This window comes from Sphaerodactylus townsendi, linkage group LG15 (genome assembly GCF_021028975.2).
Source record: "Sphaerodactylus townsendi isolate TG3544 linkage group LG15, MPM_Stown_v2.3, whole genome shotgun sequence".
Taxonomy (NCBI): domain Eukaryota; kingdom Metazoa; phylum Chordata; class Lepidosauria; order Squamata; family Sphaerodactylidae; genus Sphaerodactylus; species Sphaerodactylus townsendi.
Window position 1 is genome coordinate 18,960,535 of NC_059439.1, and position 17,244 is coordinate 18,977,778.

General features: G+C 45.4%; 1 protein-coding gene across 2 annotated transcripts; it reads right to left on the reverse strand.

Annotated features, from left to right (window-relative positions):
• Window positions 1–3,737: 3,737 nt before the first annotated feature.
• HRC (histidine rich calcium binding protein) lies at window positions 3,738–15,710 on the reverse strand. Of its 2 annotated transcripts, XM_048517863.1 has the most exons (7): window positions 15,139–15,710; window positions 14,012–15,078; window positions 13,517–13,584; window positions 8,621–8,689; window positions 7,708–7,759; window positions 5,879–5,915; window positions 3,738–5,434 (listed from the first exon to the last, which is right to left on the reverse strand). In XM_048517863.1, exons 1-7 carry the CDS (start codon window positions 15,531–15,533, stop codon window positions 5,398–5,400), a joined length of 1,725 nt encoding a protein of 574 aa, XP_048373820.1. In that variant the 5' UTR covers window positions 15,534–15,710; the 3' UTR covers window positions 3,738–5,397. The 2 variants fall into 2 exon arrangements, with proteins under 2 accessions (XP_048373820.1, XP_048373819.1); XM_048517862.1 differs by having other exon boundaries at window positions 14,012–15,709.
• Window positions 15,711–17,244: the final 1,534 nt, after the last annotated feature.

Genomic DNA, 17,244 nt, shown 5'->3' on the forward strand with positions numbered 1-17,244 from the left:
GTCAAAAGAGGGAAAACGTCGCCGTTCCACGGTTGCTGCGGCTGTCTGTGCAAATGTCGCTTGGTGTGAATGAATGCTCCTCTCGTGGGAGCTGTCGTGGCCTTCGAGCCTAAGGAGGCCATCTACAGTACATAGCACTAAGCAGGCTAAGGTGTACTCTCACATGGCTTTTCCGGCAACAGAGTTTTGCTCCAGCACACACCATCGCTTCTGCTCCGGTTGTCTCCACAAGAGGAGCAAACCGTGCTATTGCCGTCTTTGCTTCTGATTCTCATATGCCAGTGGTGGCAAACCTATGGCACATGTGCCAAAGGTGGCACTCAGAGCACGTGCAAACAGAGTTCGTCATGTGGGGGGAAATCCCCCCCCCATCTAGGGTGGCCTGGGCCGCTGGGCTCAATTATTAACATTAAATCTAAGACCTAGTTTTGGGGAAGCAGTGTAGGTAACCCTGTTAAGCGCTGTTGAACCCCACTGATTTTCATGCAAAGAACTAAAGCACGATCCTTTACCTGGGAGTAAGCTCGGTTGCTGACAATGGGGTCGTGATTCACCCGTTCGAAGAGTTGCACGGTTGCTTCAAAGCAAAACCACCGACTACCACCAAGCTTACTCCCGAGTAACGCACGGCTCGGAGCCAACCGTTTTTTTCTAAGCTAAAACCTCAGTATTCAGGTTAAATTGCCGTGTTGGCACTTTGCGATAAATAAGTGGCTTTGGGGTTGCAATTTGGGCACTCGGTCTCAAAAATATTCGCTATCGCTGTCATATGCCTTTGCCTTGCAGAAGATTGACAACTCTGGCTTGGGAGATTCCTCTCTGGAGGTTGGCAGCAGTGCCCAGGATGAAGTTTGGGGAGCTCAGAGGGGGTGTGATGCTGTAAAGTCTGCTCTCCAAACCTGTCCTTTCTTCCAGGGGAGGAGATCTCTGTAGATTGGAGTTTAGCTGTGGTCGTCCAGAAAAACTGTAGGTCTCATCTGGAAGCTTTCATTTGACTGAGAAGGCCTCTAGGCTGCCTTGAAAATGTTTTTGTCTTGTTTGGCTCCGAAGGGTAGAAATCCTGACTGGTTGAGTTCACTACTGTGGCTCTGGGATAGAATCCTTGCTTTCTATGCAAAAGTTCCCACGCTCCAATCCCCAGCTTCTCCAGTTCCCAGGTTAGCTAGTGGATAATGTGAAAGATCTCATCCTGAGGCCCCTTCTGCACTTTCAATCCACTTTCACCACTGGCCGAATTACCACTGAAAATTTAATCTAGATACAGCCAAGTTTCAAAAGAATCGGCACCTTTTCATCCAGGTTCCAACATCCTCACTGCAGCATGTTTCTAGTGAAAACATCTAGGCCTGACCCCTGGGTGGGTGGGGGGTGCCTGCTGTCAGGGGTGCAATTGTTAAGCTAGCAGCACCAAAATTTCAGAGTATCTTTAGAAGACCCTCCTGGTGATACCACCCAGGTTTGGTGAAGTTTGGTTTATGGGGGCCAGAGTTATGGACCCTCAAATGTGTAGCCTTAGCTCCCATTGGAGTGTCTTTTTCAAAAAGGTGCATATACAAGCAGGTCCAGGAAAATCCTGTGAAAAGACGGGGGGGGGGGGGGGGGAGAAATGGGACTGATCTGTGTTCCACAGTTCGGCTGTGAGGAGATCTCGAGGGAACCTGGATATTTCAGATGACTATCCCAGGATTAATCGCCAGTGAGGATATCAACAACTGTTTGCAAGTGGATTTTGCTATTCCGCTCAGTAAAATCCAGCTGCGAAGTGCATTGAAGGATTGAAAGTGCATTATTCTGCATGTGTGGGAGGGGCCTCAGGCTCCGGCGAGCTGCTGCCATTCAGAGCAGACAGTCTGACTTCGATAAACTAGCGATCTGATTCTGTATAAGGGCAGCCTCACATGTTCATTTCCTGTTGGATCAAATCAATCTCGACCAGCATCCTGTTTTCCGCAGTGGCCGCCAACTTGATCCCTTAGAAGGAGCACCCAAAAACCAAAGCTTCCCCTTGTTCCTTCCCCAACAGCTGAGATAGAAGCAGTGGTGGGATTCAGCTGGTTCACACCACTTCGGCAGAAACGGTTGTTAAAATGGTGCTTGTAAACAACCAGTTGTTAAATTATTTGAATTCCCACCACTGGAACCGGTTGTTAAATTATTTGAATCCCACCACTGGATATAAAGTATATTGCCTCTGAACATGGAGGTTCCATTTAGCTATGAATGGACTCTCCTCTTTGATCCACTTTTTAAGCCATCTAATCTAGAGGCCACCAGCAAATCTAGTGGTAATGAATTCCATGAAATAACTATGTGATTATATTTTGCTTTATCTGTCCTGAATCTATTGTCCATCAGTTTCCCTAGATTGCAGTATTATAGAAGAAGATAACGTTTTCTCTATTTCCTTTCTCCTCACCATGCACAATTCTATAAATGTGTATTATGTCCCCCTCCCTGGTCATATTCTCCTAATCTGAAACACCCCAAACTCTTTAGCGTTCCTTGTAGGAAAGGTATTCCAAAACCTTGTTGTCTTTTCATACCACTGTTATCCTTTACTAAACCGCAATATTTCTGCTGAATCATCCAGCAGTTGTTTAATGCCAAACTATTGTATCGAGGTGTTGAAAGAGAACAGAATAACAGAGAATGGAGAAAGTAGACCTTACTACTTAACAGTACTGGCAGAGATGAAGTAAGCAAGAAAATGCTGAAAAGGGAAATAGGTATACGTCAGGGCATCCGTCAGTCTTGTCTTTCCACGAAAATGATCTTCTACCAGTTCACTACTTTTTCTGTCAACATTCCCATTGAAAAGGTTTTAGATAAATCTGCAACAAATGTATAAGAACATAAGAACTAGCCTGCTGGATCAGACCAGAGTCCATCTAGTCCAGCACTCTGCTACTTGCAGTGGCCCACCAGGTGCCTTTGGGAGCTCACGTGCAGGATGTGAAAGCAATGGCCTGCTGCTACTGCTGCTCCTGAGCACCTGGTCTGTTAAGGCATTTGCAATCTGAGATCAAGGAGGATCAAGATTGGTAGCCATAGATCGACTTCTCCTCCATAAATCTGTCCAAGCCCTTTTTAAAGCTATCCAAGTTAGTGGCCATCACCACCTCCTGTGGCAGCATATTCCAAACACCAATCACACGTTGCGTGAAGAAGTGTTTCCTTTTATTAGTCCTAATTCTTCCCCCCAGCATTTTGTCGGAAGCAAGAAAAAATTTATTCTTCAGGAAAACAAAACAAAAGCAATGACTATAAATAAAGAATAAAAAAGGCAGATGGGGGGGGGGGATATCCCTAACAAGGGTGAGGAAAGGAGATTTTGATTGGAGCCAAAGCAGCACAGTCAATCCCTAAGGCCCCTGGCTTCCGCACATGCAGAATGATACACTTTCAATTCACTTTCAGAATGGTTTGCAAGTGGATTTTGCTATTCCGCACAGTAAACTCCAGCTGCAAGGTGCATTGAAAGTGGATTGAAAGTGCATTATTCTGCATGTGCAGAAGGGGCTTAGATGTGGGATCATGAGAAAACCATGTGGGCCGAGACTGAAATTTTGGTCTCCTCACACTGGGCCTGCCCCAGAAGCGGTAAAGTTCACCACTCCCCGGGTCAATATTAAATGCAGTCGATGGCTGTATAGGAAGGGTGATTTACAATGGTATATCAGTCTTCCTTGTGCTTTACAATATGTATGTGACTTCACTTAAAGAGGAATTACCAGTGATTTCTGAGCAGATTTTACTTGTATTTCCACCTCATCAACATAGCAACTACAAAAGCAGTTTTAAATATCTTACTAATGGTCTGAAATCTGTAGCTTGCAGTTCAGGAAGAGTGTGACAATGTTATAAATATCTCTGCATCCCCGTAATAGTTTTCAAGATTTTATGGGGGATGCAATACAATGCTGGTTAGAGTTGGAGAATACCAAGGAGGATATATCTTGACCATATAGAGAAAAAAGGTATGACATTCTCTGTTCAACTTAACAAGCCACCCAATCCTAGGTCACTGGTTCTCAACCTTCCTAATGCCGCAACCCTTTAATACAGTTCCTCATGTTGTGGTGACCCCCAACCCTAACATTTATCCTTTTTACAGATGGAGAACACTGATGCGGAGAGTTTTAGGCAACCCCTGTGAAAGGGTTGTTTGACCCCCAAAGGGGTCCTGACCCCCAGGTTGAGAACCACTGCCCTAGGTGCTAGATACACTATTATGAAACCAGTTTGAAAGTTTGTGCCATAGACAAGTATCCTGAGGCTATCATTTATACTACAAATAGGAGTGACTGCTGCATTATCAGGAAGATGGTTTTTCTGTGATATGGCATCCTGACAAAAAATGGCCAAGGTTCTTTGATGCAACTTGGTATTAGAGCCGTTTTTATAGTTAAGATTGGCTGACTCACAGTTGTATGTTTGTTACTTGACAATTGCATGAATCAATCAATTGTATGAATCAATCATCATGAGGTAAGTTTTTGTATCTCCTCAGATAACGTTTTTAATGGAGACAACTCTCAGTTCAGATATAATGCTAAGCCATGGTTTAATGTGATTGACCCAGATTGTTCCAATAACTGGTTAGCTAGGGTCAGCTGAAACCATGGTCTGAGGTTGGTTTATTTACCACAAGTCTTAACTGTGATTTTGTGTGACATATGAACATGGATATCCTCTCAAGCTGCAGAGACACCTGTCCAGAGAAAAGACAAAGAAATCAGCAGCTGCTGAGGTAAACCACAGTTTGACTGATTGTGAGGGAAATCCTGATTTCACAAACTGTCAGTGAGGGGAATCCTGGTTTCACAAACTTAAGTTTAGTGAAAACAAATCGCGGTTTCACAAACTTAAGTTTAGTGAAAACAAACCGCAGTTTCACAGTATGTCTCAGCTGAGCTGCAGTTTCCTCACAAAAATCTCATGATCGACATCAATGTACAAATTGCCCCACAGTTTCTTCAGCTAAGTACAAGTGGTAGGCCTGTTGCTCAGAAGTAACCGCAAGTATGACCAAGCTCTGAACAATTAACTGGGTCAAGTTAGTATACCAAAGTGCTACCCAGTAGCTCAAAAACATGGACTCCCCTTTCCACGCCCCTAGCTAACTAAGAGCCAAACTACATGTGATCAGTAGTTTTGAGATTCCCCCTGCCCTACAGAATAAGGTTTTTGGATTCTTTTAAAATAAAAAAGCTGGAGGAGACTGAAATCACTGGAAGAAAGGCAGAGGTGACGACACATTTTAAGCGGACAAAGTGGCAGGAAGGGAGGAAAACGTAAAGAGAATTACAAAATGGTTCACCATGTGTAGTTTGGCCCTAAACGTCAAGGGTCACCTATTCCCACCCACCCCTCATGGCCTCTTCACCAGGGGGTGCTTCAGCGCTCCTGCCGCTCAAAGATGGTGGCAAACGTCCTGGAAAAGAGAGAAGGAAAAAGTTGAATGCCTGCTGTTGATCTCCTTCCTATTTAAACATGGCTTCTTGAATGAATTTGTCTATCTTGAGTTTTCTGTTTGGCTTAACTGCATTTTTTTGGTCATTCTTTTTATGTTCGAGTCTTGCCATTCTTCTAACTCAGAATTAAATACATGGAATCTCCAGGCATTTTCCCACTTGCCAGACCTAGATCTGCTTAGCCAGAGTAATCTCATATGATTACCACTTCACATGTTGCAGGAACTGAAGGCTGGCAGAGAACCAATCAGGTCTCATGTCGACAAGATTTGAAGTGAGGGTTTGAACCTCACATTTATGATACAGGCTCTGCTGGCTCTTGGCTTTCCACTTCACCACCAATTATGCGAGGGAAGGATTTCTAGAGCAAATTGTTCCTTTTCAGATCGGAGTATGGTACTTACTGAAATAAAGCTCCTGATAACTCATCTACAATGCTCCCTGCAAAAGATAAAATGGAACAAATTAGAGTTCTAATCATACTTTAAGGTTTAATGTACTCCCTGCCCTGAGCATACGTTTTTGCTTTAGAAGAAGTTTGTGATCATCTTCGCAACTTTGGTACTGCATCCTTTGGGCAATCTAATACCTCCCCATGGCTGAAGGAGGATTTGAATCCTAATCATATTCCCTTCTTCCTTCTTCAGTTCAAGACTGGCACTCTAGCTTGGTTAAAAAATAACATGAAACCTATGTTATGGTCTAGCTGTGATTAGTTTAGAGAGGATTTGGATTTAGACTGCAAAAGATAATTCAAATCCTAGTGTGCCTCAAAAATTGTTCATTTCACTCCCTTTGTCCACCTCACTTTGAAGAACCCAGAGGATATTCCAGGTTCCAAAAAGGGCAGTTTTAGGATTTGGAAGGCACTGGGCAGAGAGGCCCAGCATTCCTCTCGCCTCCTCACCACCAGGTCCCCAATCCTCCTGCCTAAGTGTTCTTCTTAGTGTAGTGGTTAAGAGCAGGTGCGTTCTAATCTGCAGAACCGGGTTTGATTCCCCACTCCTCCACCTGAGTGGCAGAGGCTTATCTGGTCAGCCAGATGTGTTTCCGCACTCCTACATTCCTGCTCAGTGACTTTGGGCTAGTCACAGTTCTTCGGAACTCCCTCAACTCCACCTACCTCACCAGGTGTCTGTTGCGGGGAGAGGAAGGGAAAGAAACTTATAGGCCACCTTGAGTCTCCTTACAGGAAGAAAGATGCGGTATAAATCCAAACTCCTCCTCCTTCTGACTGATAACCTCACCATATGCCCTCTATTCAATGACACTAGGCAGCATTGGCTGAACACTGCAGAAAAACACCACGACTCTGCATCACCTGCACACTCTTGTCCAATAATGCTCAGTAGTGAGAGTGGCAGGGAACATCAAAGAAGAATATGGGCCGGGCACAGAGACAGTTAGCAGGACAGGTATGTGAACCACAGGTCGATGATAGTGGACCCTGGCAGCCGTCCCACCTAAGAGTATCCTCGTGTTGGCTTTGCTCCATTGTGATGAGGGCAATATTAGGGTGTCTGCATTTGCACATTTATTTCTGTCACTTATACAGCAGTGGCGTAGGAGGTTAAGAGCTCGTGTATCTAATCTGGAGGAACCGGGTCTGATTCCCAGCTCTGTCGCCTGAGCTGTGGAGGCTTATCTGGGGAATTCAGGTTAGCCTGTACACTCCCACACACGCCAGCTGGGTGACCTTGGGCTAGTCACAGCTTTTCTGAGCTCTCTCAGCCCCACCCACCTCACAGGGTGTTTGTTGTGAGGGGGGAAGGGCAAGGAGATTATAAGTCCCTTTGAGTCTCCTGCAGGAGAGAAAGGGGGGATATAAATCCAAACTCCTCCTCCTCCCCAGTGGGGACACAAAGAGGCGTAGATCAATCTCCTTCCCTACATTTTATCGTTGCAATAACACTGTGAGGTGAGAGAGCGTTGAGAGTGTATGACTGTCCTAAGGTCACGCAGCAAGTTTCCATGGCAGACTTGGGATTTGAACCAGCATAGTTTCAGGTTCTGGTCCGATGGCTCGAAACTAGCCTACGTTAGTGCAATAGCCCCCATTTGGATTGTCAAGGTAATTTAATTAAACCATTAATGTTTTTGCATGACATTTGAGCAAAGCTACCATACTCCCCAAATGACTTTCAGTTTGATGTTTTATGATGTCCTTTGGGTGAGCTGCCTAGCATAGTTTGGATCAGCAGCCAGGTTATCAAGTAATAAAAGAAACACTCACCAGGCGTACAGGCTGTCTCACACACAGGGCAAACGTAACAGTAATGGCAGTACTATAGGAGAGAGAAAATATGGAAGAGTGAGTTACTGGAAGGGCATTGCTGTGATACTGGCCACAGAAATCGAGGGGGTGGGATCCAGCCAGGGGTGTATCTGCCAGCGGGACATGCAGTGTCATATTCCCTGGGTGCATGCCATCTAATCACGTGGGGGTGGGGGATGCTGAGCTCGGACCACGCTGGCCGGCTTCAGGCAGTAGACCTGAGCACTGTCACCAGCTTCGGGCAGTAGACTTGGGTGCCGTTGCCGGCTTCAGGAGGTAGACCTGGGCGCCTTGCCGGCTTTGGGTGGTAGACCTGGGTGCTCCTCCATGAGATCGGGGTGAAGGAGAGCCCAGGAAGCGGAAAACTCAGATTTTGCCCTGGGCTCCATTTTTTCCTAGATACCACTCTGGATCCAGCCAGCCTTTTCACTCAATCTCATACAATTTCCCTTCTTACTCTAGCCCCTTGGTGGCGAACCTTTGGCACTCCAGATGTTATGGACTACAATTCCCATCAGCCCCTTCCAGCATGGCCAATTGGCTGCTCTAGCCTTTAGTCCCATGTAACTTGTAGAGTCATAGAGTTGGAAGGGGCCACACAAGTCATCTAGTCCAACTCTGCTCAGTGTAGGATCACCTGCTGCTTGAAGTCTACAAGTGAAAGGGTGATCACCGCCTCTCTAGGCAGCCAGTTCTACACTCAGGGGTCACATAACTAGCCCATGCAAACCTCAGGATTCCCACATAGCCTTTTTGAGTGGTTAAAAGGGTCCTTCTCACCAGCCGAAATGCTAGCTGGATCCACCCTGGTGGCACATTTTTCCTTTCAATGGAGGGAAACAAATTTAGCAGGGGAGTTTGTAGCACCAACCTGGCAGCTTCCGCAGAATTCTCTACGGTCTCCTTCTTTACAGGGGCACTTGTCACATTCGTCACAATCCTGGATAGGAAAAAAAAGACAAGCGTGCATAAGAGAAAGAGAATTTTCTCCATACTCAAGCACTTTTGACTTGCACAGTTCTAGAGAAGTAGCCACGTTAATACGTTGCAGTAAAACTAAACAGGAATTTATTGGCACCTTAAAGATGAAAATCTGGCCTCTAAATGTCAGCAAAGACCCTATGCAGAGGCATAGCAAGGGGGAAAGTGCTTGGTGCACCCTGTCCTACCCCAGAGCGCCCGTGCCCCACCCACCCACCCACCATGCCCCCGCCACACTCCCACAAGGGGGCGCGCCCAGTGCATTGCGCCCTGTCCCCTTGGAGCTACGCCTCTGACCCTATGCATAATACAGATCCAATTACGTACTTCAATAAAGTATAGTCTTTCTCACCCACAATCTCCCTGGCTCATTCTGCACATGCAGAATAATACACTTTCAAACTGCTTTCAGTGCTCTTTGAAGCTGTGCGGAATAGCAAAATCCACTTGCAAACAGTTGTGAAAGTGGTTTGAAAACGCATTATTTTGCGTGTGCGGAAGGGGCCCCTGAGAATTTCTGTGTAATCCATTTTATACCATTGCCCCTTAAAACATTTTAAGGTCATGAGCCTTATTAGAGATAACTGTGTGCATTTCAGTTCACTGCTTAGCTGAAAGACGAAGCAGCTAAAGTTATCCCATTTCTCCTTTGCCCTGAGCCTCCCTTCATCAGCTGCAGTAAGACCACACAACTCATAGGAGAGAAGTGGATAAATGTGATAGCGACTTGGTGGAAGGAACTACAACTCTCTGAGCAGTGTATTTAAAGGCACATGAGGAATCACCAAGTTGCAGTCTGGCAATCTCAGCAGCAGGAGAGGATGGAGCTATATTCTATCTTCACACTCATCCTTATAGAAGAAGGTGGCAAAGGAGTTGGTGGAGAAATAAGCTGGAAGGCATAGGAGGATCCATTGATCTTGTAATGTTTAAAAGGACATGCACTATCAGGAAATTGGGATCTGGAAGTCCTACGGCAATCTTGCCCAAAGTTCTAGCCTTGCCTGTTTTTGTTTACTAACGTCTCTTCACTTAATTGGTCCTAAGACAAGTCGTATCTCTAATGTTTCTGACTGCTGTTTGTAACCAATTGAAAAAAAAACTAGCAAACTCTCGCACTCTAGTCCCCAGTTTATTTATTCATGTCCCATTTTCTCCCCAGTGAAAGACCACATTTGCTCCATTTAGGGCACATGGAAGAGTCTAACAGACAGATAGTAGACAACTCTCTTATCTCCTTCTGGGAGACAGAAGACAAGAACGACTGTCGCTTTCCCGCTACCAATGGGAGAGCTTTCAGACAGGTCTTTCAGCAACAACTAAGTTGAATTTGGATTCCAGCTGTCATTGTACTCTTTGAACGATGGAACAGAGAAATAGTGACAAGCATAAGTGGTTTTAAAAGGCAGATTCCTTGACTGGCCCATCAATGACAACTATCCACAAAGGTCTAAATGGAATGTCCATGTTCAGACACAGCATGCTTCTGAATAGTAGTTATTGCATAGGGGCAACAACAGTTGGAAGCTTTGACCTCGTTCCCTGCTTGTAGTCTTCTGGGGAAGCTGTTTGGCCTCTGCGTGAAACAGGATGCTGCACTAGATGGATCACTGGTCTAATGCAACACAGCTGCATTGTATTGTCGAAGGCGTTCACGGCCAGAATCACTAGCATGTTGTGGTTTTTCCAGGTTGTATGGCCGTGTTCCAGTAGCACTTTCTCCTGACGTTTCGCCAGCCACAGATGCAGGCAAAACGTCAGAAGAAAATGCTACTGGAACACGGCCATACGACCTGGAAAAACCACAACACTGTGCTTTTAATATTCTTAGAAGTTGCCTTTTTTTGGGCTCTCTCCCTATAATTTTAGTTGTGACTAAGCTCAGGGAACTGAGATAAGCGAAGCTTGATCAGATATGGCGAGACACTGGTGGAAAAAGTGTTATCAACCTTTCAGAGTAATATAAAACCAGAGAAGTGGCAAGTGTCGACCATAGTCTGAAACCTGGCAACAGAAACCGTTGACTAGCTTGGAGAAAAATGGTCTGTCTCTTTAATAGAGGCTTAATAGGCAGTTATTTATTGGGTGATGTTATTTACCTCCAAGCCATGAAAAGTTTCCACTGCCATTTGTCTGTTAAAGAGATAGAACATTTTTCTCAAGGCAGTTCACAAGCCTATCAATTACACTAAATTAGGATGTTTTTTTTAAGTTGGCACCACTGTTTATAACCATTGAAACTATCATAATAATTCCCAAAGAATATAGGAAACAGTAGTTTATTGAACTCAGGATTTTCCCTGACGATTTGAAAATTGTCAGTATTTTCCCAATATTTTCTAGTACATAAAATCCCCAATATTTTCTAGTACAAGTATTATTGTGAAAACTATTTTGTAATGAGAATGTGATATGGATGGGGAAATACTGAATACTTACAGTAAAGCTCATTGGGTGAGAAAATACAATGGGCTCTAGAAACTTTTGTTTGCAAAGCTGGAGCATGGCTTTACCAAGAGCAACGGAGCCAGCAGGGTGCCTGTGAAGATGTGGAGAGTTCTCCCCATCTTCATAGGCATCCCCCGCCCCCCGTTTGCAAAGCTGGAGCCCAGCTTTGCAAAGGGGGGAGCCAGCTGGGTGTTTATGAAGATGGGGAGAGTTCTCCTCATCTTCATGCCCACCCCACCCCTCCTTCAGACCCACCCCTCTTCCAAGCTGGATCCTGGCTTTGCAAATTATCATCATCATCATCATCATCATCATCATCATCATCATCATCATCATCATCATCATCATCATCATCATCATCATCATCATTGTAGATTTCACAGCTGCCAGATCTTTAGCTGGTTGTTGGCCTTCATTACAATTCGAGCCTCACCCAGAGGCCTAGGAAGTTGTAATGTATCGGCGTAGTATTCGTGCGGATCCCAGCAGGGCTGCCTTCTGAATTTGGCAGATATTAATTTTGTCAACTCGAAGATGTTTTAAGTGCTGCCCTAGTGTTTTTGGGATGGCGCCCAGCGTGCCGATTACCACTGGGACGACCTCAGCTGGTTTGTGTCATAGACGCTGAAGCTTGATTTTCTATTATTATTATTATTATTATTATTATTATTATTATTATTATTATTATTATTATTATTATTATTATTATTATTATTATTATTATTATTACTATTCCCGAAGGGCTCAGAGCGGTGTACAAATTAAACAAAAGACAACAAATAACAGTATACAAACAAATCAAATAATATCATTAAAATCCAGTTAAAAACAGTAGCAACAATACATCCCATCCTCAAATTGATAGATGGTGTCTGGTCCCAGCCCTGGGACGGTGCCGGCAAATTGCCAAAGATAAACAGGTGGTACATGGGCATCAGAGAGGGGCGGAACTCAGCAGCCAGTCTTCCCAAAAGCGGGGGAGGGAGAAACCACAGGATGGCTGTGCCTTTGTGCAGCCGCTTTTATAATGGCCTTCCCTCCTCTTTGGAAAGCACCTGCATGAAAGCAGCTGCATTCCCTATTGAGGTAGTCTTTGCAAGGGCTGCTGGGAAATGTAGTTCTTGCCCCTCTGGGAGGAGCTTGAATCTGGGCCCTTCTGGATGGCTGAGGACTACGCTTTCCAGCAGACCTCGCTTTTTCTGGTTCAACATTGGGAACACAGTGCTCAATTATATAGTAAGATGGACTACGACTACACAAGAGCAAAATGCATTACATACTCTGCTAGTTTCTGTAATCGTCTCCCTCCTGTCCTGTTCAAATATATTACAGTACACATACTAGTGGCTGAACACATATTCCTCTTTAAAAAGGAGTGCATATACTATCTTGTCTCTTCTGGATTGCTTTTGTAAACTGTAGTGAGTAGAAATCACATTGAGACAAGCTAAGGATCAGGTTTTAGGATCAGAATTCATCATCAGACCTCCTGTTGTTTTGATTTTCACTTAAAAGCAACTGGGGGGCGGGTCTAAATCAGTCCAGTGGCACTGACTGGAGGACATTTAACTTCACTCTATCCGACTGTGCAGTTTTCCAGATCGAAATTGTACCCACCCCCTCTTCCTCCTTTCGTCTCAATAACAGCTTAGATAGGCAATTTAGATTAGGACAATCGTGCAAGCGGAAACACTCTCTAACCAGCGGTGGGATTCAAATAATTTAACACAATTGATTGTTTACAAGCACCATTTTAACAACCGGCTCCGCTGAAGTGGTGCGAACTGGCTGAATCCCACCACTGTCTCTAACCCGCTACTGCTGCTCCAGTTCAGTTGCCCGCTTCTGTTAGCTGCTGCATTTAGAAATAAGAATTAAAACACTGGGGACTACAACTCAGATCTGCTGCTCAACAGTTTCCTTGACCGCTGTGCAAGCATAAGCTTCAAAAGAAAAGTGAGTAGCGCCGGCAGAGCAAAGAAGGGTACTTGGAAAATATCCAGTCCAGTGTCAAACGTTTGGAATAAGCATGCTTGTGCTGCAGTAGAATAGGCAAAGCCAGACAGACTCTCACCAAAGAACAACATTGAAACTCAGCTTTGTGGTGTCACAGACAGATAGGGGCTTGAATCCCCCCTCCCCATCAAAGATCCAAATAAAAGGAGGGCCTCTTAGATCCGGTTCCACGGAGTGGAACTGAGGAGACCTGATTCAGAAAGAGGACAGAGATGCATCCCAACTTCAATCAACCAGCCACTGGCCTTAGACACTGACTGCAGCTTTTTTGAACAAAAGCCTGCCATATCGAGCAAAGTCCGCTGAAGTTCCCCTTCATTACCTTGCAGAATGCGCAGTAGTGGCAAAGAGAACCCACTTCGTACTCTTCATCATCGTCATCATCATCTTCTGCAGTGGAAGAGAGAGACACAGCTATAGTTGTCAAATGTTTTGTAGCAGGGCGACTGGCAGTCATGTCTGCCTTGAAGGTTAGGGCTGGAGAAGACATGGGTTGGCTTGGGGCTGGGCTAGTAAATTCATAAAGGGGATAGGCCAAGAAGGTGCCTAAAGTGAGGACGGAGTTTTTATGTAGCTCTATGTAGCCTTGTGAGTTATGGAGCAGGGTCTCACAATCAAGGCTGCTTAAGGGAATGAGAGGCCAACTGAAGCCACAATGTATGGGCAACATGAGGGAAACTCAGTGGGCCGGAGCAGGGGATGCTGGGAGCCAGGATGTCTAATTTACCCTGGCACCCCAATTTCCCCTAATAAAAGTATACACTGTCCAATCACATCTTATTTGCTTGCCCCCAGAATAATGCTAGGCTTTGCTTACCTTTGTCTTTGCAGTGCTTCTTGACTTTCTCGCGACTTTCACGTTTGCGATGCTTTTCCTTATGCCTTTCCTCCTCGTCATCATCGTCGTCATCATCATCATCGTCATCCTTATCAGCACGGCGATGATGGTGGTGCTTCCTGTCCTTGTTATTATTTTTTTTATGGTGGTGGTGACCACCGTGGTGACGGTGCCCATGGGCTTTTTCATCATCGTCATTGTCGTCGTCGTCGTCATCGTCATCATCGTCGTCATCATCATCATCATCATCATCATCATTATCCTTTTTTTGATGACGGTGTTGACTGTGATGTTTATGGTGGTGGTGCTCATCGTTGTCGTCGTCGTCATCATCGTCGTCATCATCATCGTCATCATCATCATCATGACTGTGGTGGTGATGGTGGTTACCATGATGCCCGTGAGGGTGGTGATGATGTTCATCATCATCATCGTCATCATCATCATCGTCGTCATCATCATCATTATGACTGTGGTGGTGATGGTGATTTCCATGATGTCCATGAGGGTGGTGATGATGTTCATGTTCGTCATCGTCATCATCGTCGTCATCATCATCATCATGACTGTGGTGGTGATGGTGGTTACCATGATGCCCGTGAGGGTGGTGATGATGTTCATCGTCATCATCGTCATCATCATCGTCATCATCATGTTGATGGTGATGGTTACCATGATGTACATGAGGGTGGTGGTGATGTTCTTGTTTGTCGTCATCATCGTCGTCGTCGTCATCATCATCGTGGTCATGGTGATGGTGGTCACTGTGATGTTTATGCTGGTCTTTATGGTCATCATCATCATCATCATCATCATCATCATCATCATGGGGATGGTGATGATGGTGGTTGCCATGATGTTCATGAGTGTGATGGTCTTTGTCATCGTCATCATCATCGTCATCATCGTCATCATCATCATGATGATGTTCATGGTGGTGGTCATGATGGTGGTGTACATCGTCGTCATCGTCGTCGTCGTCATCATCATGATGGTGGTGATGGTGTTCCCCATGATGTTCCAAATGGTGGTCACTGTGGGGTTTACTTGCTTCATCACTGTCATCATCATCGTCGTCGTCATCATCATCATGGTGATGGCTATCATGATGTTCATGGTGGTGCTTTTCATGGTCGTCGTCATCGTCATCATCATCATCATCATCATGGTGGACACTAGGGTGGTGATGGTGATCTCCATGATGAAGTTCATGCTGATCATCATCGTCGTCGTCATCATTATCATGGGGAGGAGGGTGACTTCCTTGATGATGTTCTGCTTCGTGATGGTGAGTAGCATGGTCATCATCCTCATCGTGCTGATGGTGTTCCTTGGGATGGTGATGTCCTTCCTCATGGTGGTTGGCATGATGCTCTACATCTCCATGGTGATGGTGGTGATCATGGTGGGGCTGCTGCTCCTCCCCCAGTGCTCTGGGGAGCTGAAATGAGCACAGCAGAATAAGAAAGAGGCCTATTGCCCTGGCCTTCCAAGAAGCCATGGCAGAAAAGATAGTCCAGGAACAAAAGATTTTGCACGCAGAAATCTCAATAAAGTTTCCAGAACAAGCAAGGAAAGGCAGAGAACACAGAAAGAGATCTAAGAAGTACACTACACACTTTCCAGGCCAGGGTTTGTATGAGCGACGTCTACAGCTGGCTTAGATTACCTCTCAGTCCCTACCCAATGGCTCCCTAGCTCAGCCTCCAAGATAGATTAGAAAACTGACCCATGGGCCCTGCCATGCCCTTATATGTGGTTGCTGGGCTGGAGGGGGTGGGGAGGAGAAGAGACGGAGCTAAGCTGTTTGCCATAGTGCAAGGCTATTATTAGCTGTCAGAAGCAACTGCATTTCACTCCCATCAAATGACAGGAAAGCCGGCAGAGAGAAATAGGAACCAGGACTCCTAGGTTCTCAAAGAAGTTTGGGCCGGGAAGTCTTGTGAATAAGGGGTGGGGGATCTGATGCCTTGAAGTTAGAGCAAGAAGAACCTGGATTGCCATGTTCGCTATAAGGGGCCAGAGACTTACAGCGCAGTCATAAACAGAGTTACACCCTTCTAAGCCGGTTGACTTTAACAGATCCAGAAGAGTATATCTCTACATAGGGTTAAACTTTTAGTAGATGCTGTTTGGATGTTATTAAATCAGGCTAACTGGACATTTGGGCGGGTGGGTTGCCCATATTCAACTGATCCTTTGCTGGTCTCAAGCGTTAACATTCTGTTATTTTTTTAAAAAAATGGTTTCACTCGAAAAACTAGGAAAGGAGCAATTTTAACTGCATACACAACAGTAACAAAATTATAATGTTCTAGTTTTCACTTCTGGGAGAATCACACTGCTGGTTAATTTGATCCAGATGAGAAGTTGTGTTGGTCTAAAGCAACAGGAAAAAATAGTTGGAGTCCAGTGGAACCTTCAAGATGAGCAAAGTTTTATTCCTGATATAAGCTTCCACGTGCCTGTGTATCATGTGTATCCGAAGAAGTGTGAACGTACACGAAAGTGTGTACTGAAAATAAAATTGTTGGTCTTAAAGGTACCACTGGACTGTTGGTTAAAAAGGGGCTGGTTGCACTGAAAGACACAACCTGTGGGTTTAATGAAATTTGTCATAGCAGGAGAGGTGACTGATGAAAGCCCCAGGATCTGAGGCAAAATGGGTCACTCTTGGGTTTACAGACGGGTCTGAAAGGGTAGGGAGCAAGGAGGAATGGTCCTTAGTGTTTTATAAAGAGGCAGGACAAACTGTTGGGGACACACATTCCCCTCAGTGTCAGGAATGTGCTGATGGGTCCCAGTGGCTGAAATCCAATCCACAGAGCCGGCCGAGGTCTATAAATACCTGCCCTGCACTGCTGTGGGTCTGAGGGGTTAGCGGTGTCCAGTTCTTTAGATAACAGTGCAGGAAGTTCCCCTGACTGGGCACAATCCAGCCAATGAGGCTGGTTCTCCACTGACCACCAGATAGGGTTATTAGGCCCCCTTGGTCAGTGTTGAGGTATGGTGGAGTGGAGTATGGTGGAGGATCCAGGTTGGGAAACTCTTTGGGAGTGGAACCTAGGGAGGACAGCGTGGTACAATGCCTCAGGGCCCGCCCTCCAAAGCATCCATTTGCTCCAAGGGGGTTGATTTATATAGTCTGTGGATGAGCTGTGATTCCAGGAGATCCCCAGGCCCCACCTGGAGGGTTGGCATGCCTATCCCTA

Bases quoted from the DNA above. Each gene is read 5' to 3' on its own strand.
- HRC (XM_048517862.1), bottom strand. From the start codon at position 15,533: ATGGCTTCTTGGAAGGCCAGGGCAATAGGCCTCTTTCTTATTCTGCTG. The intron at 13,585-14,011 runs GTAAGCAAAGCC...CTTCCACTGCAG, and splicing joins GAAGCACTGCAAAGACAAAG to AAGATGATGATGACGATGAT. The intron at 7,760-8,620 runs GTTGGTGCTACA...TCTCTCCTATAG, and splicing joins AATTCTGCGGAAGCTGCCAG to TACTGCCATTACTGTTACGT.